Source organism: Dipteris shenzhenensis, chromosome 31 (assembly GCF_047967505.1).
Source record: "Dipteris shenzhenensis isolate YYH24624 ecotype China chromosome 31, Dip_SZ_1.0, whole genome shotgun sequence".
Lineage (NCBI taxonomy): Eukaryota > Viridiplantae > Streptophyta > Polypodiopsida > Gleicheniales > Dipteridaceae > Dipteris > Dipteris shenzhenensis.
The window spans coordinates 39,571,346-39,596,039 of NC_141626.1; the positions used below are offsets into that span (position 1 = coordinate 39,571,346).

The following is a 24,694-nucleotide window of genomic DNA, read 5'->3' on the forward strand; positions in this document are numbered from 1 at the left end:
TATACCAAGTACTTGTATTGTTTCATTTGAACATTTCTATTGGAGCTTTCTTGTGTGTGCACTCTTGCTCACTTGTGTTCATAACCTGTCTCCACTTTGTTTCTACAGGGTGCACATCTTTATTAATAAAATAAGTATTACACGTCCAAATTTGGTGTTGTTTGAAGCAATGGATCCAGCTCAATGGGCCCTATCTACTCAGATGATCCACCACCATAACAATATTGGTTGGTGTCCAGACTCCATCATTAATACATGTCGCACCGTCAAATTGGCACATCGTGTAATAATATTCTAATATCTAGTAATGACAAAATTGTCATTTCACTTGTCATGACAAGGTTGGTATGATACTCTCAAAGGGAAAGGGCTATGCCAATACATGGTGCACTCAATAAGCTCGAGAAGATAGATGCACCCAAAGCAATGGAGGTTACAAATACCTCTTGATGGATTGAGTCATGGGGCATAATGGTTGCTAATATACCAAGAGATACTTGATGAGCATGGTAGGCAGCTTGGTTTGTCTCATTATATGCAGTGGTCTAGGTGGGAAAGAGGGCCTGCCGCCACGGTAGGTTCTTGGAGAGCCTTCAAGAGGCTTCCAGAAGATCACAACAATTGGTCAGTCACCTCTGAGGAAGTGCAGGGAGGATTCTTTAGATAGATGAAGTCTTACCCCATGATTGGGTGGATGCAGATCATAGGTATGTAGTTTGTTCACAGTGGATGGGGCTTTTTCGAGGACATGTATTTCTATTTAGGTCATTTCTTTTCTAGGAGCACTGGAAGATGCCTTGGTCTTTGATGTAGAGTCAGGTGGCTATCTGTTCCTTCAAAGGATATTCTTTTGGGCATGCATTTTCAGCCTGTCGGGATCATGGGCTACGTGGAACAGGGCAAGAACTCTGCTTAGCATATAGATCTGAGCCCACGTCTTTCTATCTCGGGTTCATGGAGGTTGTGGCTCTATGGAGGAGTCCCCATAACGTATCTTCAGTGATACCCCGAAGAGTGGGAATGGATTGTTGAAGGGAACGAAGACAAGAGTCTCCCCTTCTTTGGTTACATGGTCAATAATGCTAGGAGGTTCCAAATTGGTTGTAGAGGTTGGACACCTTCTAGAGCCCCTCATTGGCAGAGTTATCAGGTTTTCGCAAACTTGCATAAAGTCTTTTGGAGAAGGCTCTATAAGTATTACAACCACTTTATTTTTTGGGCTTTCTATTCATGGGGGGATTGCAGAGAATAGGTGGAGTTCTAGGCTTGCAGACTCCACTTGTCCTAGGTGCATGTCTGCGGAGGAGTCGGTCCATCATTGCTTATGGGACTGCAGGCATGCAAGAGTCATTTGGATAGGGACAGTCAGGATTCTCAGTACTTTTGTCCCTTCTCATTTCTTCATGACTTAGGGATCAGTTGTGCTTGGCTCTCCTTGCCAAGACCTCAGCTCTTCTACGACTGGTAGGATGCTTCCTGGACCATCTCCATTCAATGACACCTGGTCGAGCCTCACTCTCTAGAGTCCATGGATGTTAATATATCTTTCTTTCTTTCTTTCTCTAGAGGATGTGCCTATCTCCCGCTATAGAATAGTACATGTTGATGTGGATTCTACTTGGGAGATACTGGCTAGTATTACTGCTTGGCAGATTTGGAGGGCCAAATGCACAGAGGCCTTAGATGGATCCCAGGCCCAATCTTCCCACACTTTGGCCAGTATTTGGGCAGACACCATTCATACTTTGATGGCCAGTTGGGTGAGCATGCAGGGATCCTCTCAGGAAGCCTCTACCAAGAGGCTTATATTCCTTTTAAAATGGAGGGGCTCCCCCTTTTTCTTAGAGACTATAGCAGGGTTGAGGTGGCACTTTCAACCTTTACCTTGGTTTCTTTCCTGCTCTTTTTGAGTTTTTATTTACTCTTATAGAGTACTTATTTTTCTCATGCCCAGCATGATGCATTTCTGCTTCGAGCTTGCTCAGTGGGTTTCTTTCATACTTAATAGAAGTCTTTTTCATGAAAAAAATAATCAGGAATTTAGTAACCAGGAAATACATTAAAGACTATGGCAAGCCCTAGGGTCAAAAATGCAGTTTTACAAATAGGAAATTGATCCGATGGACAGATTTGAAATGCAAAATAACCTTGGAGAAGATATATCAATGTTCAAAAGATATTTAATTCGCAAAATAAGAACCAGCTCACATGACCTAGAGGTGGAGAGGGGTAGGTGGGCACGACCCAAGATCCTAAGATTTGCAAGAATTTGCAAAATCAGCCCCACAGGGGAGGTAGAAAATGAGCAGCACGTGCTCCTAAAATGTCGATCCTATGCAACATTAGAGAAAAATATAGGACAGCAGGAACAATCTCAAAATATTGTTGGGAAAACTATCCACAGAAAGTTGGGAAGCTACCTACGGGAGTCTTAGAACACCACATCAAAGTCCTCGAGCTACTGCACAGCTAGATAGCTAACGTAATCACAACACGGCAAGCTTTTAAGGATTTCTTTCACTGGATGTAAAAGACCACTATTAGTTAATAGTCATATGAAAGGAATGACACTTATGATATCTCATTGAGTTAATTTTTAGATGTGATTCTGCATTTGAGCTTGCTCTTGTGGTTTTCATTCATACGTTGAAGTAGTCTTTTTGAAGAAAAGAGAAAGAATGAGTTAAATAAACTCATTCGTAGTTCTACTTCAAAGTTATAGATTGTGGCAAAATAAGAAAATGATAGTATTCTCAGAAAGCATTTGTGAATTTAACTGCATGATACTATTCGAATGGATGACAACAGGCTAGTACATCACCTATTAATTGGAATAAGGTTCCTATTCTGGGTTATCTAAGATTTTTACTTGTATAAAATCTTAGATCTCCACGATAGGGTTTTGATATTTTGTGAATACCTAGAAATTACTTCAAGCAGTGCTCTAGTTCACAAGTTATTTTATATGTTTGCTAGAAATGAAAATTGATGGCCTAGTTCTTGAATTGTGTTCCTCATCTTTCTCATATTACCTATAGGAACTGATGATGCTCATGTTCTCGTTTCACTTGCACGAGGAGAGATAGTAAAAGTTAAGGTTCCAACAACTCGCGCTCTTGGAGACCTTTTCTTTGATAATAAAGTATTGAGTTGTATAAGGTACATGTATACGGTTGCTTCTCTCACACACTCACACATAGACACTAGAATGGACAAATGAAGCACCATAATGCAAAAATGACAATGCCAAAGTAAGAACAATATAGTGTTATGATGCATATATATACATGCAATGTGAAGGAAAGCAAGCTTGATTTGCAGTATCAAAGTTCATATCTCGAGCTATGTGGACGTGCTAGATCCTCAACTTGAGACCTTTTCTATCTTAAGAAACCCAACAATGCACCCTTACAATGCTTCTCTTTCTTATCTACAAGATATAATATGTATCAATGATGAAGACATGTATTACAAAACCATAATCGAGTATAGTCAATATGCTAGTTGGGCATATGCTCTCTTTTTTTTTTTTTTCCATGAAAAAGACTTCTATTAAGTAAGAACAAAAACCCGCGAGAGCAAGCTCAAAGCAGAATACATCATGAAATCATGAGGATAATAAAAAAACCCCTCAGAGTGAGGTGGAAAGAAGCCAAGTCTGAGGCTGAAAGTGCCATCTCAACCCTGTAGTAGATTCAGAGAAGAAAGGAGAATCCTTCCATTCCCTGAAGAAAGAAGCCCTCCTAGCTGAGGCTGCACGGGAGTCCCCCTGCATACCCGTCCATACGGCCATCAGAGTGTGTACGATGTCTGTCCAGATATACTAGCCAATGTGTGCGAGGGATGAACCTGAGTACCCTCCATAGCCTCTGTACATCTGGCTCTCCAGATATGCCAGGCTGCTATGCTCGCTATAATCTCCCAAGAAGTATCCACAAAGGCATGTACAGCTGTAAAAGGACGGTGTGGAACCACATCCAACGAACAAAACTCAACCCGATGATGTCGAACCGAAATGGCCCGAGAGGAGTCAAGTCCCTCATAGAAAACCTGAGGTCCTGTAGGAGAAAGCCAAGCCACCGAGCCCCAAGTCATAAAAAGTCGGGAATGGGCAAAGTGACTGAAGATCCTGGCTATCCCCATCCAAATCAGTCTCACCTGTCTGCAATCCCATAAGCAATGCTGAATAGACTCCGAAGCAGAAAGGCAACGAGGACAAGTAGGGTCGGCTCTGAATCTGGACCTCCAAAGGTTCACTGCAATCCCTCCATGGATAGAAAGCCAAAAGAAGATAGTGATCTTTCTATTCCTGTGGGATTTCCAGAGCCTCCTTCAGAAGTACCTCTGCTGATCCGCAGTAATACCAAAAGTCTCCCAATGAGGAACTCTGGAGGGTCTCCAGCCTCTACTACTGAGCTGAAATCTCCTGGCATTACTGACCGTGTAACGAAAGAAGGGGATGGTCTTCTCTCGATGCCCCGCATCAATCCACTCCCACTCTCCGGGGTCCCACTGTAAATACGTGATGGGAACTCCTCCATAGAGCCAGAGCCTCCAAGACCCGGTGGAGAGTAACTGGGGGTCAGGGTCTAAGAACCACTCTGAATCTGATCACTGCATCAAAAGGCCTACAACCCTGATAGGCTGAAAAGCAGACTCAAGCAAGATGTCCTCTGTAGATCTGAGCAATCTGCCACCATCCTGGACACTGAAAACCAAAGCATCCTCCTGTGCATCTCGGAAGGCTAAGACCTGAAGTGGAACCCCGCCTCTCGAGAAAGTACCTGCCCAAGTGGAGGAAGTGAGAGGCATATCATCTGTGTCTATCCAAGCCTCTGGAAGGGCTGCCTCAATCTGCAAGATCCTCCCTGCACTCCCTCTGAGATGTCCTGTCAACCTTGATTTGGTTTCCTCTGGAAGCCTACGGAAAGCTTTCCAAGATCCCAAAGAAGAAGCAGGTCCCCTCTCCCACCTGGCCCACTGCATGTAGAGTGAGGCCCCCAGTGGCCTGCCAAGATCATCTAAAATACTATCGTTCCACATGATGGGCTGCCTATCAATCTCTTCCCGGGAGGAACGAGGAATCCTCCGAAGAGAGCTTCTGAAACTAGCCCAAGCTTTCAGAATGGCAACCATGAGAGGGGATGAAGTATAGTCTCCAATCATATCCCAAAATGCAATGAAAAAAGACGGGGTGAGGCCATCTAAACCTGGGCACTTGCCCTTGTGAAGGGCTGAAAGTGCAGTCCTGAACTCTGTGTTGGTGAAAGGTGCGTCAAGTAGAACATGCATATCCGGATTCACCAACACTGGGATACTCTGCCAAATAGCCTGTCTAGCATCCTCTCTATCGTGTGTCTCAGGATCAGCAGTAAGGAGGGTGGCATAGAAATCTGAAGCTATGCGTAAGACGTCATCTGGCTCTGTCTGTAAAACCCCATGTGAGTCAATAAGCTGAGATACACTCTCTCTATTATGTCTAGGGCCAAGAGTAGAGAAAAAGTGTTTATTGACTCTACCACCCATTTGAATCCAGAAGGAATCCCGTGCATGAAAGGCATACTCTGCTCTTTGATCAAGCAATAACTGCAGATGAGCCCCCGCTGCAGCAAGGCGCTCCTGAATCCAAGCATCTGAAGGCCGTTTCTGCTCTTCCCTCTGCAAAGCTGCTAACTGCTGGCGAACACCAACCTCACGTCTGAGAATATCTCGTCTCCTGGTAGAAGCAACTGAGCAGTAAAAGTCGCTAATACCAGAGAGGGCAGCGGCTAAATGTGATGGATGTGGCTGCCCACCCTGGACATGAGCAAACCATATCCGTAGGGCTGCCTCCGTAAGGTCCTCCTCTGTGTAAAAGGCATCTGGAATCCTGATGCTGGTAGATCGGCCTCTCAAGTGAGGCTCTGAGATAGCCAGAACAACAGGGAAGTGGTCTGAAGTGGAAACCCCCGCAGCAATGCATACCGATCCACCTCTGTCTAGTGCCCACAGTCATCTACATAAAATCTGTCAATGCGTGCATGAATAGGCATCTGTTGCCTCCTGTTCGACCAAGAGAACAGGAGGGACTGTGGCTGAATAAGAAAGGCATCATCACACCAAGTATCTCTGCCACAGAAATGGAAAAGGAAGGCATCCCAAGCTGCTCTCTCCAAAGAGTGAAGTCCGCCTTCTCTACCCCCTTTTTTGTCAAACGGTAACTCGACCGTGTTAAAGTCACCTCCAATCACCCAAGAATCCACAATGGGGGCCCAGGAGAGCAAAGTCTTCCACATAAGGACACGTTCCCCTCTAATGTTGGAGGCATATAGGTTGAGAAAGCCAACCTTACGCCCTCCAATCAAAAGAATAATCCACTGAGCTCTAGAGGGGATAATGACTCCGTGCCCAACAACTAAGGGGAGAACCGACTGCGAAACTGAAATAGAAGTGCCTCCCCTAGTGCCCAAGGTAGGCGACCAAAAAGTATGGCCAGAAAGCAACTTGCCTGACTTTGCACAATCTCTATAATCCAGCTTGTGCTCTTGAATAAATAATATATCAATGGAACCCCCAGTAACACCTGGATGAAGCTGATCCCGGATCAGCTGTCTACGGCGGCGATGTGGGACGCCACCTAGGCCCTGTATGTTCCAACTGATAATCCTCATCGACGGGAGGATGTAGAGTGGAACACCTTACCCGACCTAGTGGCGGAAACAAACCCCTCAACAGGGGAAGACCTCCTGCTCGAGGAGGGAGGGAAGGAACCCAGTGGTGGAAAATCAATAGGGGAAAGAATCCTGGCACCTGAAGAAGAAGCCCTGTCAATAGGAAACCCAACGACTGGCTCCCCAAAAGTAGCGGGCACAAACTCCTCCTCTGGGAAATCTGAACTCTCTGCCAAGGCTGAAAACAAGTTCCTGTGGAGCAAGCCAGACACCGGAGTATGAAGGATCCCTTATGAGGGAAGAGGATCAACAGTGTAAGCTATCCCCTTCCCCCTATCCGAGGGAGGGAGTGAGGAATGCTCTCTATCCTGTGTCTGCCCAGCCGCGGAGATCTCTCCGTCCTCAAGAGGAGCATCTGGCACTGCTGGATCTAAGGAAGAAGCTGCAACTGGGGAGGAGGTCGAAGCTTCAGCGTCTCGGACTGTGCAAGGTGAGACAGGAGGGACAGCTCGAGGTGAAGCAGAGTCTACTAAGGTACCCTCGTGAACTGAAGGAGGGACCTGCACACGTACTGGAACCCACTGTAAAGCGTCGCGTGTGCTTGAGGGAGGAGGGGGTCGAGGAGCAGGTGAAGGACTTGTACCACCCCCCTGTCGAGGCCGAGGAATAGGTACTGGACCTGTACCACCACCTGACTGAGCAGGACTGCCACGGGAAGAACGAGGAGTAGGAGCTGGACTTGTACCACCCCTCTGTCGAGGTCGAGGGGCAAGTGCCGGGTCTAATCCCCCCCCTGTCCCCCCTGTCGATGCCCTGAGGCGGTAGCTGTACCAGAGGGCTTCTTGGGCCTTTTCTTCTTCCTGGGGCAATCCCTGGCAAAGTGTCTCGAGGTCCTGCAAATCCTGCACTGGTCCTGCCTGCCTGAAATCTCCACTCTCTGGCAAAAAAGGAACCATCCGGGCGCTGGATCATGACGTGGTCCATCTTGAGGTTAGGATCCTTGCAAAGGACCCTAACTCTAGGAACCCCATCAGCCTTGGTTGCCTCTGCTGCAGTCAATGGCAACCCAGGGAGGGGTGGGATCTCAGCAACTGCGCCAAAATGCTCCCCAATAACAGAAAGAAGTCGATGGTAAACCTGGGGAAGCCCGGGAAACCTGATGAAGAGCGAGAATATTTTCTTATCTGCCTCTACTGGGTCGAAACCAATGTGAAAGGCTTCAAAGAAGATCTTCCTGTGTCCCAGGTGTAAAAACTCGACCTTGAGCACAGTGCTCGCAGCCTCTGGAGTGTCAAAAACAACCTGGAAAAAACCTCGTCCCAGAAGGCGAACATCTAACAATCGAGGAGTGAGGTCTGGGGGGAGAGCCGCAGCAGGCATCCAGTCTCTGGCTTGGGATCTGGAGGGGTGAGACCCGCCGAAGATGCGTGCTAGCAACGTGGTAGAGCATTCAATCTCTACATCCTTCTTGAGCTGCTGCAACTCGTCTTTAGAGGAAGTGATAGTTTTCACGGCCGGTGGAGGTGGAGTAGGATTGGCTGACGGGGTATCCATCGCCAATCAAGGTGAGGAGGCTGACTCTAACAAATTAAAGGCTCCTTCCGTTCCAAAAAAGCTGCGGGAGAAAAGGGGGCAGAAGGAGGGGAAAGGAGGCAAGGAGAAAGCAGGGGGGAAGGGGAGGGAAGGAGGAGAGGGGCTGGGGCTGAGAGGGGATAGGGGCAAGCTGAGAGGGAGGGAGGGGGCGTTGGAGGGGAGGGAGGGCTAAGAGGGAAAGGAGAGGAGAAGAAGGAGAGGGGAAGGAGAGAAGGGAAGGGCAGGAGAGGGGGGGGGGGAAGGGGCGGAGAAGCAGGGAGGAGGCGGGGGGAGCAGGCTGAGAGGTAGGGAGAGGACTGAGAGGAAGAGAGGGGGCGGGAGAGCAGGCAGGGAGTGGGCGGGACAGCAGGGAGGGGGCGGAACAGCAGGGGGGAGGCGAAGGGCAAGCAAGGGAGGGGGCGGGACAGGGGGAAGGGGCGGAACAGCAGGGGGGAGGGGGCGGAGGCAGGGAGAGGGGGCGGAACAGCAGGGGGGAGGGGGCGGAGGCAGGGAGAGGGGGCGGAACAGCAGGGGGGAGGGGGCGGAAGCAGGGAGAGGGGGCGGAAGGGCAGGGGGAGGGAACGAGGGACAGGCAGGGGGAGGGGGCGGAGCAGCAGGGGGGGAGGGGGGGGAGCAGCAGGGAGGGGACGAGGGACAGGCTGAGGGGAGAGAGAGAGGGACAGGCTGAGGGAGGGGGAGCAGCGGTTCAGCTACTTCTCATGCATGAGGGTGTAGGAAAATGTATCTGGTGATGATCAAGATCCAGGAAGCATTGACTCGCAGCAACTGAAGCTATGGAGAAATGAAAGGTCCATGCCGTTATTGGGCTCAGCCGCATATGCTCTCTTTCAATTGGATTATCAATGTATTTGAGTTTCTTTGCATAGTATCAATACTTTCATTTACTCCAAGCATCATTTGGAATGCTCATTTGATAAAACCATGTTTGTTTATTGGGAATTTTCTTTAAAAAGTTCCAAGACTGATAGGATTAACACCACTGAGCAACACCAAGAATGTTCTCATAGATGAAGGATTTGATTAGGATCTTCTCACAAAATCAACAGATAAAATGATATCATTTTTAATCTCCAAAGTGCCATCTAATCTACATAAAAAGAGCATCAATTCCAGATCTATAAATTGAGTCATCAATTGCTACTTCTTTGATGGGTTTTGTGCAGATTGTCAATCTATTTTAACCTTTTTTTCAAATAGCTATCTCTTCTTGCTAGATAAAATATTACAAATGGGAGGTGAGATGGAAATTAAATCGAGAAATGATCAAATCATGGTCATGTAGCCTAAGCCTCTTCTTACTTTCCTCTCCTCTCTGCTAATTTTGCTATGTGACTTTGTGAATCATACCTCTCTACGTGTGTTCCTTAACTCTGCACCATAGTCACATCCCATTGGCAAGATCTTTTTCAAAAATTTGTGGAGCTGATCCTCTCCTCTCCCTCCACTCATGGTCCAAAGACATGGGGGTGGGTCAAGAATTAACCCCATTACTCAAGAAGTAACTGTGGCATTGTATCTAAGACTCGTGGGGAGAATGTAATATTTTCTCATGGAATTCACCACCATTGATCTCTCATGGTTACCAAGCTCCCATTTTGACAATGCGCACACTCCTGCAGTTCCTATAGGTCAACCTTGTCATTGTTCATCGACTAGATTATTAGCACACCATTGACAATAGTGTGACACTTGTACCTATGATTGATTGTTGGCACACTCCCTAATAGTATTTCTAGTGCATTGTTGGTTGCTCCATTGTAGGGGTCATTTTTGTAGAGATATAATGCAATGACATGGTGGTGTAGGACTTAGTCTATTTTAGAGTTTTTGTGTGCTCTAGTACTTGGACTTTATATAGCAAGTACTTGTACATCATTTGGTTGAACATTTCAGTTGGATTTCACTTGTGTTCACTTCTTGTTGTCTTGTGTTCACAACTCTTCTTCATTCATGTTCCTACATGTGGTATCAGAGCTACTCCTTCCAGCCTTGTCACTTGCTTCCCCGTTCTCCTGTGTGCTTCTGTTGCACTTCTGTCATGGAGAAGAAGTTAGTTCTTGTTGGTCGAATTCTCTTGTGGCTGTTCTGAGCTCCGACGAGCTTCGTGTGATCTTGAGCTTCAATTTTGCACCACGAAGCACTCTTTAGCTGGACGATTTTGTTTTGCATCGCGCGTGCATTTTTTTCAAGAAATTTTGGATACTGGAAGTTCTGTAGCTGCGTCAGGCAACTTGAAGGAGTTTTGACTAGTTATGCTAATCTTTTACCTCCCTTTTGGAGCTGTTCGTGCTCTCAGAATTTCATTCTGAGCAACAGATCAGAAGATACTAGCAATATCCAAACTACCCGTCATGAGCTCGCCCTAATTGTAGACCTTTGAAGCCAAAATCTGTGAGACTAAGATGCAGACCCCTCCGCTCCGTCCTATTGCAGGAGACCAGTCCTCTGGACCTCTCCCTGGGGCATCGTCTGATGTCTGCTGCTGAAAACATGTGCTCCTGAATTATAAGGATGTCCACTGCCCGCCCTACCACTGTCCTTTGCAACTCCTGCCGGAGCAATAGGTATTGCGGCTGACTACGAACACGGTCGTGAAGCCCGTGTTACGATCTGATTTTTACTGATTTTCATACATTTCCCCTGCCCATAGCCTCGGATAACTGCCTCGCCATCTATACAACTCAACTTTGCATCCTAGGACCAGCACTTTCTAACCGTACACCTTGACATTGCTGTCCATTGCCTCTCCAGCTCGCCATTTTCATTCTTGGCTCATCTATTTCTTCTGCTCCAGCTCTTGATCTTTGTTTGAGCTCATTTTCAGCCTCTCCCATTTGGTTCTTGCAGATAGCATTGCACAGGTGTCAGTGCATTTGGGACAGTTGTGGGCTGCACATTAAGTGCATATCATTGCTCAGGTGTTGTGCATTTTGAAGCCAAGTATTGGCTGTAAGTTGATGCACTTTTGGATGCCTATTGAGCAAGAGTTTGCTATTGCATTATGAGCCATTGTTTTTTTTTTTCAAGAAAATTACTTCATTAAGTATGAATGAAAACCTCGAGAGCAAGCTCAAATGCGGGAGTACATCATGCAATGCATGAGGAAAAAACAGCTCAAGGTGAGCTAATAAAGAAGCAAGGTGGAGGCTGAACATGCCATCTCAATCCTGAAGGAGAAAGGAGATCCCCTCCAAACTCTGAAAAAAGTAATTCTGCTGACAGTGGCTGCTCTGAAGGATCCCTGCATGCTCATCCAAATGGCCATCGAAGTGTGTACTGTGTCAGTCCAAATACTAGCCATAGTCTGGGAAGGGTGAACCTGGATACCCTCCATCGCCTCTGTACACCTGGCTCTCCACATATGCCAAGTTACAATGCTAGCCAAAATCTCCCAAGATGTGTCTACTGAGGCATGAGCAGCTCTGAAAGGAGTGAGGGGAACATCCTGGAGGGAACAAGACTCCATTGAGTGTTGCCGTACAATGAAAGCTGGATCTGGATCATGTCCCTCGAAAAACACCTGTGGGCCAGTAAGAGATAACCAAGCCATTGAACCCCAGGTCATATTGAAAGGTACTGTATGAAAGATGCTGAAAATCCTGGCAACACCTATTGCATTATGAGCCATTGTTTGGCTGAGATATAGGCTGATTTTTGGAGCAGAGGCACATTGCATTTGAACCAGTGTTTGGCTGTGGTTGAGGACAACTTTTTGGGGCAGAAATATATTGCTTGATTGCATTTTGTATCCTGGAAGGGATTGTGGTTTGAGCAAAAATTTTGGGGCAGATTTATTGCTATTTCAGAGCATCCACTATCAGTGAATGCCATTGCCATGATTGTATAGCAATCTGTGTTTTTTCAAATTTCCATTTGCTGTCTTTTCCTTTGCAGGCACACTTGCAATTATTCGTGCGCTTACAATCATGTCTCTCAATGAGAATTTTGGCACCGTGACTGAGGCAGATAAGTTGGATGGACCCAACTATGCTTTATGGCCGCTTACACTCAAGAATATCTTGGTTGGAAAGGGCTTATGGGACATTGTGAATGGGGATGAGACTAGACCTGGTGCACCTAGCTCTAGTGCATCTTCCACTACCACTTAGGGTTCTCCTCCCACTACCCATGTCGCTCCCACAAAAGATCAGAGGAGGTTTGATTGAAGGGATGCCCAAGCTTTGTCTTTGATTGCATTGTCTATGAAGACACACATTAAGTATAAAGTCTTGCAAGACTTCAAAGGAAGCTTGGGATAGATTGAAAAGTGTGTGGAATGTGACGAATGAAGCAAGAAGCAAATCTTTGAATAATAAGCTCAATGACCTGTCCATACAAGAAGGTCTGACTATTTCAGCTCATATTACCAAGATTACTGACATTTTGGATGAGCTCGCAGCTATTGATGAGGATATAGAAGACAACAAATTGGTCTCTATGACCCTCAATAGTTTGGCTCCCTCTTATGATATGTTTGTTACTTCCTTGAACATTATGCTCAAGACTGCTTCACTTAGTTTTGAGGAGAGTTGGATTGCTTTTACAGGAAGAAATGAGGACTTCCAATTCAGCCCGTTCCTATAGTCAAAGTGAGCAAGCATTTGCCACTCATGGAAAGGGGGTAAATTTCAGAAAAAGACCAGCCATGCTTATCAGCCCAGGAAGGAAGGGAATGCAAACACAAATGCAGGGAATGCAGATAAAGGTGCAAATATGAAGAAAGGCAGATGCAATTATTGCAAGAAGACTGGTCATTACATTGCAGAGTGCCAAAAAAGTATTGCTAATGAGAAAAAGAGACAATGCACAAGCAGTAATTATGTTACACCAGCTGAATGCCAATATTTCACCATCTCATGCAAATTTTGCACAAGAGTGGAAGCATTATGTATTTACTATTGTCCTTGGTGCCAGGGGAGATTTAGTTGCACATGATGTTGCTCTTGCTTCATTTGGTGATTTTTCATTTGCTGCCATAGATACTTGGTATCTAGATAGTGGTGCATCAAAGCACACGACTCACAGGAAAGAGTGGCTTAAAGAAATCAAACATGTTCATGGTAGACAGGTTAATTGTGCCAATGATGCCACGCAGGACATCGCAGGAGTGGAAGATGTTCCCATCCTTTTGGATTTAGAAAAGAAACAGTATATTCGTGATGTTTGGTATGTTTTTGACTTGAGAAAAAATCTTGTTTCAGCTCCATCCATGGCTCATGATCAGCATATGCTTGTGGAATTCCAAGATGATGAATCAGGATCAAGGATCCAGGGACATGGTATGAGATTGTAGCTAGACGTTCTTATGAGGCCAGCATGGGTCTTTACAAGCTTGACGCTCAGTTCTATTATCAGCATGCTATGGCTATCTCTTTTCATGAGAAAGAGCCAATTGAACCTGGAGTAATCATCAATAAATGTGACAAAACACCGATACCCTCTATGGGTACATTCATTGGTCCACAAACATCACTACTCATAGTCTGCAAGATCCTTTGTGCTCTTACTGCCATCCTTTTGGAACGGTAGGCGATGCAACTTTCTCAGAGCACAAACTTCACACACCTCTTGAGTGGGCTGCTGTAATTTGGAAATCCTTCAACCATATTATGATGATGCAAATATGCCAAAGCTCTGTGATGTGCATGACCGAACCTAGCATGCCATAAATCACCTGGAGTACTTTTTTTTTTTCAAAAAAGAGACTTCTATTAAGTAAGAAAGAAACCCGCTAGAGAAGCTCTGTGCGGTAATACACCATGCTAAGCATGTAATAAAAACACCTCAGAGGAATGAGGTAGAAAGAAACCAAGGCTGAGGCTGAAAATGCCATCTCAACCCTGTAGAAGTCTCAGCAAAGAAGGGAGAGTCTCTCCAATCTCTTAGAAAATTAACTCTCTTGGAGGAGGCTGCTCGAGATGATCCTTGCATGGTTCTGTCCAAGTACTGGCCAAGATCTGAGAAGGGTGAACTTGAGAACCCTCCAAAGCCTCAGTGCACCTGGCTCTCCAAATGTGCCATGCTGCAATGCCAGCTAGGATCTCCCTTGGAGAGTCTCGACCGAGGAGTGAGCAGCCCTGAAAAGAGTGGCCGGAACATCCTCTAGAGAGCACGACTCCACAAGGTGTCATCGGATGTGAAGAGCCCAAGAGGAGTCAAGTCTCTCAAAAAATACCTGGGGCCCTAAAAGAGTAAGCCAAGCCACTGATCCCTAGGTCATATAGAAAGGTAGGCGAACAAAAGTGCTGAAAAGTCTTGCAATCCCCTTCCATATGATTCTCGCCTGTCTGCAATCCCATAGGCAGTGTTGTATTGTCTCCAAAGGAGAAAGGCAGCGAGGGCAAGAAGGGTCAGCTCCGAACTTGGATCTCCAATGGTTCACTGCTATCCCACCATGAATAAAAAGCCAAAAGAAGAGAGTGATTTTTCTATTCTGGTGGGATTTCCAGAGCCTCTGCCAAAAAATTCTCTACAAGTCAGCAGAAATCTAAAAGTTTTCCCAATGAGGAGCTCTGATAGGCTTCCAACCCCTAGAGCTGAGCTGGAATTTCCTGGCATTACTGACCGTGTAACGAAAGAAGGGGATGCCCTTCTCTCGGTGCCCTTCATCTATCCATTCCCATTCCCCAGGGTCCCACTACAAAAACTTAATTGGGACACCTCCATAGAGTCACAGCCTCCATGAGCCAAGGGCGAGGAGAAGCGGATCAGGATCCAAGTACCATTGTGAAAGAGAGCCATGCTCCATGAAGCCCACTATCCTGACTGGCTGAAACGGTACCTCCAACAAGATATCGTCTGTGGATCTGGACAGCCTTCCCCCTGAAGAAACATCAAATACTAAGGCATCCTCATGTGGGTCAAGAAAAGCAATCACCTGTAAAGGAACTCCCAATCTGGAAAATGCCCCCATCCAGGTGGAGCAAGTAATCGGCATGTCATCTATGTCCACCCAATCCAAGGGCAAGGCTGCATCAATCTGTTGGACTCTCCCTGCACTCCCTCTGAGATTAAGAACCATCTGGGCCTGTTGGTTTGCAGGAAGCTTCCTGAAGGCTTTCCATGCTCCCACTGTAGATGCAGGGCCCCTCTCCCATCTTGGCCACTACATGTAAGGAGAAGCTCCAAGTGGTCTGCCAAGCTCATCCAAAATCCTGTCATTCCACATGATAGGCTGCCTTTCAATCTCTTCACGGGTGGATGGGGAAATCCTGCGAAGAGTGCTCTTGAAGTTGGCCCATGCTTTCAGGATAGCAACCATAAGAGGGGAAGAGGGAGACCTGAGGTGGGCTGTGGTGAAAACCCATCTAGTATTGTGTGTCCAATCCTCTCCTGAAGTGGGCATGCGAGATTGTATGCATCTGATAAAAAAATCCTTCCAAGGCTCTTGTCCTGGCATAAGCCCTCTCACAACGAACTTGCAGAGTAAAGCTCTGCACTGTAGATCTGGGTCGATGATATTCAAACCCCCTTCTCTTGTAGGAAGAATCAAGGTCTCCCAAGCCACCCTGGCTGTAACATCAGTTGTGCCATCTAGACCACTCCATAAAAAGTTTCGTACAGACCTCTTAAGCTGAGTGATACAATCCCTAGAGTGGCACCAACAAGAGCATACAAACCATGATGTGGCTAGAAGAACCTGGTTAACCACCAACACCCTGGAGGCCAAGTCCAATTTGGCTGAGCTCCAGAAAAGGAGCTTTCTTCTGATCCTTTCCAGCACCGGAGCAAACTGTTGTGAGGGAGAGATGCCCACCCCAACCTGGCAGCCCAAATATCTGACGGAGAAGCCCCTCTGTACCCAAGTGAAGCCAATATCATTACCCCAATCCGGGGTGTCATCCTCGCAAATCCAAAAACCACTGGATTTATGCCAATTAATGTGTGCACCTGCAGCCGTGCAAAACAAATCCAAGGCTGTTTGGAAGAAAGTGAGTGTCCTGGGGGAGGCATCCAAAAAAACAGCCATGTCATCTGCCAACTCACTATCCAGGAGCTCTTCTTCCTGGCCGATAGGAAGCCTCAGCCCATAAATATCAGCTTGAGATCTAATGTAGATACTCATAGCTTCCGCCACAAACAGAAAAAGAAACAGGGCAAGAGGACGTCCCTGGCGGACGGATCTGGAAATCTGAAACCTGTCCCCTCTTACCCCCCCAATGAGCAACTGGCTATGGGCTGATCTGTAGAGAGAGGATACTCCTCTAATCCATGCATCTGAAAAACCAAAGCGAGATAGAGTACCCTCTAAGAAATCCCAGTCTCCTCTGTCGTAAGCTTTCTCAAAGTCCAAGAGTAGAATGGCCAATCTCTGGCGGCTCTGCATGGCCCATTCTGAGGCCTCCCAAAATGAGAAAATATTATCAAAACTACTTCTGCCATGCACAAACCCTGTCTGCATGTCATGAATCAAATCTGGAAGAAAAACCTGTAGCTGCAGACTGATGGCTTTCGCCAGAATCTTGTAAAAAGTGCCCAAAAGAGTGATGGGTCTCCATTGCGACACAAGATTCCTATTACCCCCCTTTGGGATGAGATGAATGAGACCATTTGTGAGTGAGTCTGGCATCTCACCAGAGTCCCACACGCCCTACAGGGCTGATGTAATGTGATCACCAATCTGCTCCCAAAAAGTAATAAAAAAGGAGGGGGTAAGTCCATCTGAACCTGGGCACTTGCCCTTGTGAAGGTTTTAGTAATGCAGTCTTGAATTCTGCATTGGTGAAAGGTGCATCCAGAGAAACATACATCTCATCCTTCACCAATACAAGGATGCACTGCCAAATAACCTCTCTGGAATCATCAATGGCCTGTGTGCCTGGATCTGCAGTAAGAAGGGATGCAAAAAAATCTGAAGCTACATGCATGACAGCATCAAGATCTGACTGTAACACCCCGTCTGAGTCAACAAGCTGCGAAACACTATCTCTACTATGTCTCGGCCCATGAGTAGAGTAAAAGTGTTTGTTGACCCTGCCACCCATCTGAATCCAAAAGGATTCCCGTGCATGAAAGGCATACTCTGCTCTCTGATCCAACAATGTCTGCAAATGAGCCCTTGCTGCAACAAGGCGCTCCTCAATCCAAGCATCTGTGGGCCTCTTCTGCTCTTCCCTCTGAAGGGATGCTAACTGCTGGCGTATACCAATCTCACATTTGAGAATCTCACGTCTCCTAGAATCAGCGACTGAATGATAATAGTCACTAATTCCGGATAAGCCTGCAGCTACCTGAGATGGATGGACAGCTCCACCCTGTATGTGAGAAACCCAAATCTGTAGAATATCCTCCGTGAGGCTCTCCTCTGCATAAAAAGCATCCGGAATCCTAACACTGGCAGAGCGTCCTGTCCGATGAGGCTCAAGAATCTGCAACACCACTGGAAAATGATCTGAGGTGGAAACCCTAGTAGAAATGCATACACATCCTCCTCTGTCAAGTGCCCAATCGTCTACATAAAATCTGTCAATCTGTGCATGAATGGGCATGTGTATTCTCCTGTTCGACCAAGAGTACAGGAGTGACTATGGCATAATATGAAAGGCATCATCCAACCAAGTGTCTCTGCTACTGAACTGAAAGAGAAAGGCATCCCAGGCTGCCCTCTCCAAAGAATGAATTCCACCCTGTCTGCCTCCCTTTTTGTCTGAAGGCAACTCAACCATGTTGAAGTCGCCACCATTGATCCAAGAATCTGCAATGGGGGCCCAAGAGAGTAACTCCTTCCAAAAGGAGATCCGCTCCCCTCTGTTGTTGGGAGCATAAAGATTGAGAAGACCAATCTTACGCCCTCCAATTAAAATAATGATCCATTGAGCTCTAGAAGGGGAGATAATACCATGACTAGCAACCAAGGGGAGAATAGAAAGAGAGACCGAAATGCAAGTACCTCCCCTTGTGCCCATAACAGGCGACCAGAAGGTATGTCCTGAAAGCAATTTGCCAGGCTTAGAGCAATCACTGGCATCCAGCTTGTGTTCCTGGATAAAAAGGATATCAATGGCACCTCGAGTGACGCCTGGATGAAGCTAGTTCCGGATCAGCTGCCTACGGCGACGGTGTGGAACTCCGCCTAGGCCCTGTATGTTCCAGCTGACTATCCTCATCGACAGGAGGATGCTGGATGGAAAGGCTTACCCGACCTAGTAGAGGAGACCAGCTTCCCCTGGGCCGAAACACTCCTGCTGAGGGCAGGAAACTCAATAGGTGAAAGGATCCCCACACCTGCTGAAAGGGAGGCCCTGTCAGAAGGAATCCCAATGACCGAGACCCCTAAGGTGGAGGGCACAAACTCCTCATCATCCATGAAAGTCGCCAAATCTGCCAATGCCAAAAAAGAATTCCTGATAAGCAAGTCTGGCTGAGGAGTGCGAAGAAGACCTGCACTCGTGGAAGATGGAGGAGAAGGACCTGCCAGGCCTCTATTAGCAGAATTGGAGCTGGGGGTTGAGGAGGCCTGTGGCTGGGGTGAAGAGGAATCAGGAGCCCTCATCTGCGCCTGCACTTTCTCGGTTGTCCTGAATATGGCAGGAACAGTCTGCAGGGAAGAAGTACCTGTAGTCCCCTCGTGGTCAGAAACCAAGGGGTCAGAGACCAAAGTGACTGGGGCTGGTGGATCTAAAGGCCTCTCCTGATGTGGAACTGTAGTGTCTGGGGTTGCAGCAACATCCACCTCTGGAGTCTGAAAGGCGTCTGTCTGAACAAGATCAAAAGTCTCCTCCTGAGGTAAGGGAGCCACATTGATAGCTCTCCATCGTGGTACTGGGTGTGCTGCGGGCATTGGGCGCCCTGCTGCCCCTGGAGGTCCTGGGGTGCGCGAAGCAAGGCGCCCTGTTGCTCTTGGTGGTCCTGGAGTGCGTGGTACAGGGTGCTGGGGAGGTGCAGTCGTGGTAGTACGTGAAGGAGCCACACCAGAAGACCTCTTGGGTCTTTTTCTCTTCCTTGGGTAGTCTCTAGCAAAGTGCCCAAGGGTCCTGCAAATTCTGCACTGGTTCTGTCTACCTGAAATCTCGACTCTCTGTCGAAAGAGAGAGCCGTCTGGACACTGAAGCATAATGTGGTCATCTGAGATGTTAGGGTTAGAGACAATGACCCTAACACGAGGCACCCCGTCTGCACTGACTGCCTCTACCAAGGAAGAAGGCATGCCAGGAAGGGAGGGGATCTCCGTGACCACTCCGAATGTGGCTCCGATAGTAGCAAGCAGTCGATGGTAGACCTGAGGAAGACCAGGAAACCTAATGAACAGTGATGTGACCTGCCTGTCCTCCTTGACCGGATCGAAGCCCAGGATCGAAGCCCAAGGTGTAGGGCAAAAGAAAGATCCTCCTCGAACCCAAAGCCAGGGGATTAGCTTTGAGAACATGGGCTGTGGACTCGTGGGAGTCGAAAACCACTTGGAAGAATCCACGTCCCAAAAGTCGAATATCCTTGAGGTGAGGGGCGAGGTCTCCTAGTAACGCCGCCAGCATCCAGTCTCTAGCCTGTGATTTGGAAGGGTGTGACCCAAAGATGCGGGCGAAAAGTGATGTGGAGCCCTCTAATTCCACATCTTTCTTGAGCTGCTACAGCTCGTCTTCTGAAAAAATGACGGTTCTCGCGGCCGGTGGAGGTGGACGGAGATTGGCTGAATGGGGATCCATTCGCCAATCGATGTGAAAAGGCTGATTCCAACACTGAAAAAGCTCCGTCCATGAAACTACTGCCCAGGGAACGCGGGTGCAGGAAGAAGGAGAAAGAGAGGGTTGCCACATGTTGAGGGTTCTTTTCCCTCAAATGTTTCAAATTTGGGTCTAGCTCATGGGGAGGGACAGCCCAATATTTGGAAGCATTATCAACGCCATGCAAAGGATGTTACTCATGCACTTCTAGATTCTATTCTAGCGGGACAGCTGAAAATTCAGTTCCTAGATGGGCTAGGTTGACACTTACAAATGCTAAAGATCAGCCTATATTGGGGAGAACTAGGGCCAGCACTCAGAATGCTAAGAAGCAAGTGAATTTTGCTCTCATGACCCAAGTGATGGAAGCTGAAACTAAGCCTCAACGCTTTAAGGATGCTCAGGGCAATCCGGCATGGCAGAAAGCCATGGAAGCTGAGATTAGATCCATTCAAAATAATGCTACATAGGACTTGGTTGATGTGCCCATTGACAAGAATGTGGTTGGCACCAAATGGATCTACAAAATAAAGTATCATGTAGATGGTACAACTGAGAAGTACAAAGCCCGTTTTTTTTTCCCAAAGAAAAGAACCTTCTATTAATGCTTGAAAAACTTCATACAAAACAGTAGCCCCAAAGGTACTGAGTATGGAAATAACCGGAAAAGGCTTGTGACCCCTCCCTGGCCCAATCCACTACCTCCCAGAACGTAAAGATGTTGTCCAGGATGCTGTGCTCCTGAACAAACTTGTTCTGTGTGTCGCGGCTGATGTCGGTGAGATAAGGCCCCTTCAAGGGTCTCTTGGAGGATCAACTATGGGAGGGACTCTGGGAAACCACTAGTTTGATCCTGGGGACCCCGTCATCTGCTATCACTGATGTGGCCGAATCTGGTGGAGACTCCAGCACAGTGCCAAATTCTCGACCAATGGAGGGGAAGATGGCTCTATATTCCTTTGGGAGCCCTAGGAAGCGGAGCGTAACTGAAAAAAAGGAAAAACATGGTGTGTCGTGTCCATGTCCTCCACAATAAAGCTATGGTACTAAGGAAAGAGGTACACCAGATGCGGGCCAAGGAGGCTGGGGCTCTGCTCCACGAGTGTCGAGGCAATATCGGGGGAGCTGAGCTAGACGAGGAAGACTCCTCTTCCATAGATGGTGACCTCCTAGATGTTGCCACCCTCTAGAGCCAAGCTCGCCTGGATCCACTCTTGCACCTAGATGAGGAAGACTCCTCTTCCATAAATGGTGACCCCCTGGATGTGGTCACCCTCTAGTTCCACCATATGCTATGGAATTTTGTACTAGTGCAACATTTGTAATTATCTCTTCACTACAATGGGTTATCCTATACCCTCCTCCTCTGCCTTCCCCCCTGGTCAACTCCTCCCCCCCGCTTGCTCTTCCACCCCCCGGTCATTTCTTCCACCTCCCTTGCCTTCTCTTCATCCTCCCCCTGCCATATCCTCCTCTGCCTCCCATCATTCCCCCCCCGCTCCTCCTTCCGCTCTGCCCCCCGCCTCCTCTTCGCCTTCCTTGCCTCCCCCCCCGCTTTCTCCACCTCTATCCCCCCGCTTCTTCTGCCTCCTCTTCATTGCCATCCCCCACCGCCCCTCCTCCTTCCCTGCCTTCTTCCTCCTTCCCTCCTCCTTCCCTCTTCTGCTCCCCTCCTTTCCTATTGTTTGCCTCCTCCTTTGACATCTCTCCCCCCCCCCCCTTTTTAATCTTTTTGCTCCCTGCCGCGGGAGTGTTTGTGCTTGTTTGGCGAAATAAAATCTTAGTGGTGACCCTTAGTCTGGTCAGAGGGGCTCTATGGTAGCACCCTCAAATCCCACAACCGTTGTTAAGGTCCTTCTTTCCCCAACCAACAAGCAATAGGTACAGCAAGCAATTCAGTCCCTCCAAGACACAACGATCGTGGGCAAAATTGTGGGCCTCACTCCTACAAGGACACAGGTGCGAGAGTGGATCCAGGCGAGCCACATTGGAATGCAGCGAAGAGGGTTCTCATATATGTACAGGGTACATTTTCCTATGGGTTGCATTATGCTTCATATGGTGACATTTCTATGAGTGGCTTCACCAACTTAGATTGGTCAGGGGAATCGATGAGACCGCAGGTCCACTTTTGGCTATTGCTTCTCATTGGGCCCAGCGTGCATCTCATGGCTTAGTAAGAAGCAAGACCGCGTGTCTCTCTCCTCCAATGAAGCAAAATAAAAAGCTGCAAATTCAGAATATATGTGGGTAAGGAAGCTTCTGCATGACGACTTGCATCATGCTCAGGATGGTGATGCAAATCTGATATTCTGTGACAGCCATAGTTGCATTGCTATTGGAAACAATCTTGTATTTTATGCTCGCATGAAACACATAGATATCACTATCATTATGTGCGGGATTGTATCACAGATGGTTCATTGATCTCACACATTGTTCCACTGCAGATATCTTCACTAAAAGCCTGTCATCGCCTCTCTTCACACGACATTGACATGGCTTGGGAATATGAGACATTCGAACAATGTCCGGGCGAGTTGTAAAATGACATTGTTTTCTTTTGTTCTCCCATAGGTTGCTATATCCACATGTGGATGAATTTGTGTAATCATGGTACTTTAGGTACTGCAGGTGCTTCTGAGATCATTCCAGAGCATTTTGGCCATATCATTGAGGGGAGATTTTAAATATGTATACAATAATATGGTGGCCTAGGTTAGACTAGGACTTAGTCTATTTTAGAGTTTTTGTGTGCTCTAGTATTTGGACATATATACCAAGTACTTGTACTTCATTTGGTTGAACATTTCAGTTGGAGTTCACTTGTGTTCGCTTCTTGTTCTCTTGTGTTCACAACTCTTCCCCATTCTTGTTCCTACAATTTTGACATTTTTAGCTGCTGCATATCTTCCCTCTTCCGCTACCCTCTTGTAAATTTCTCCTTGTAGCCATAAATTTACCTTCCTTAAACAATGGCAACTCTTGTTTTTATTACCATGTGTGACAAAAGGACAAAGATGCCTATGAGACTAAAAATAGGTAGATAGTGTAGTTGAGCACCCGATGATCAAGGGAGCTAGAGATACGTGTTGCAGCCCTAAGACTAATGCATTAAAAAGTGAAAAGATAGTGGTGTCTTGTGAAGAGAAGTAACATTCCCTCCGTCTTTCATTTGATTGACATCAACTAAAGTACTTCACTCATAAGCATCAAGAATGTTAGGAGACTTCTTAAACATTGACCTTTCCATATATTAAGAATAGGGTTTGGTGGCCCATTTTGATGAACTTGATCACCATTGCCCACGGTAAGATTATAGTGACATTGTTTCGCGATTGCCATTGCTATATATCTTCCAATGAACATTTGAATTTGCTTATTTAAACCCCTAATGAAAAGTTCTGTAATTTTAGCAACTTTGAATGTAAGTTTTCAATTACTTTGTGTACCAACTCTTGCACCCGTCAGAGTCAAGAATCAAGCCAAGTTGTAGTTGAATGTACCAAGTTCACAATTGGTCTTTTATGTTTGTGCTAGGTAAGCCAACTTATCCAGATGTTCCACAATCGTTGTGTTTGCACATAAGTATACCTTGATATGTAAGTTATGGTCCTCCCCAATGAAACCATGAAAATTTGAAAATGGGAATCCAAATCTCATGGCACTCATAGAACCTGGCATCTTTTAGAGAAGCCTTGGATTTGTTTTGTATTGTAGTAGATACACACATCAATTGGAACAAATTCAATGGCTTTTGGATTAGTGATGAGGACACTCCAATCTGGGGGGCTAATTTTGGTTTTTCTTAGATCTAGAGGGGTATTTCCGTCAAGTACTTGGGCTCCGAGGTCGGTGTGGGTATCTCTCATTCACAGCAATTTGCCCCCTATGCTAGCTTCTTTTTTGGAGCTCATCCAAACTTGACCTTGCTTCCAAGGCAGTGGTGGTCCACCAGCTCTTATTGGTCACGACATGGTTTGTTTTCTCTTGTTGGTGCCATTCTAGGGATTTCATTACTCATCTAAAATGGCCCATAAGGATTTTTCTTTGGAGTGGACTAATGGTTCGACAGACATCAGAACCAGGATGGGATTGGGAGACTTTGATTCTCCCCACGAACAAAGGAGGCCTCAATGTAATAGACCCATACATACTTGCAGAGTAGAGCTTGATTATGCAAGGTATTGGTTAGAGGACTCTTGTCGTTGTCAGGATAGGAACTATGGAAGTATTTTTTCATTTGAACCATATAGTAATGTTCTCCTGCCTCAAGTGGAGATACACACCTTGATGGCCATTTGGGGGAGTATGCAGGGTCTTCATGAGCAACCTCTTCCAGGAGGACTGTTTTCTTTAGAGAGTGTAAGAGATTACAAAGATATGGTGTTGTAGGCATAAAGTCAACCCTATGGTTGACCAGTAGTACTTGGGTACTATATATACCAAGTACTTGTATTGTTTCATTTTGAACATTTCTATTCGACCTTACTTGTGTGTGCACTCTTGCTCACTTGTGTTCATAACCTATCTCCACTTTGTTCCTACATTTGGTATCAGAGCGCTTCCGTCTCTAGAGCCCATTCCCGCGCTTGCTTCCAGACACCCGCAAGCTTGGTGCTCCAGTGCGCATTCCTGGTTCTCACATTCAGCTCTCTAGGTTTCATTTGAGGTAGCTCCAACAGTCCAGCAGCTGTTTTTTGACCTTTTGAGGTCTGATTTCGACGTTTTTCAAAATTTCGGAGCTGCCCGCATACAAACAAATCTATCCCGCACCATTTCAAACGAGGG

At 46.7% G+C, this 24,694-nt stretch overlaps 1 protein-coding gene across 1 annotated transcript in view; it reads left to right on the forward strand.

The window, feature by feature from the left end:
- The window catches only part of LOC147881451 (uncharacterized), a 576,232-nt gene that overhangs the window by 161,967 nt on the left and 389,571 nt on the right, over positions 1-24,694 (forward strand). Inside the window, exon 10 of the mRNA XM_087402392.1 lies at positions 3,039-3,159. Within this exon, the coding sequence (XP_087258518.1) occupies positions 3,039-3,159 (121 nt within the window). The remainder of the gene's footprint in view (positions 1-3,038; positions 3,160-24,694) is intronic.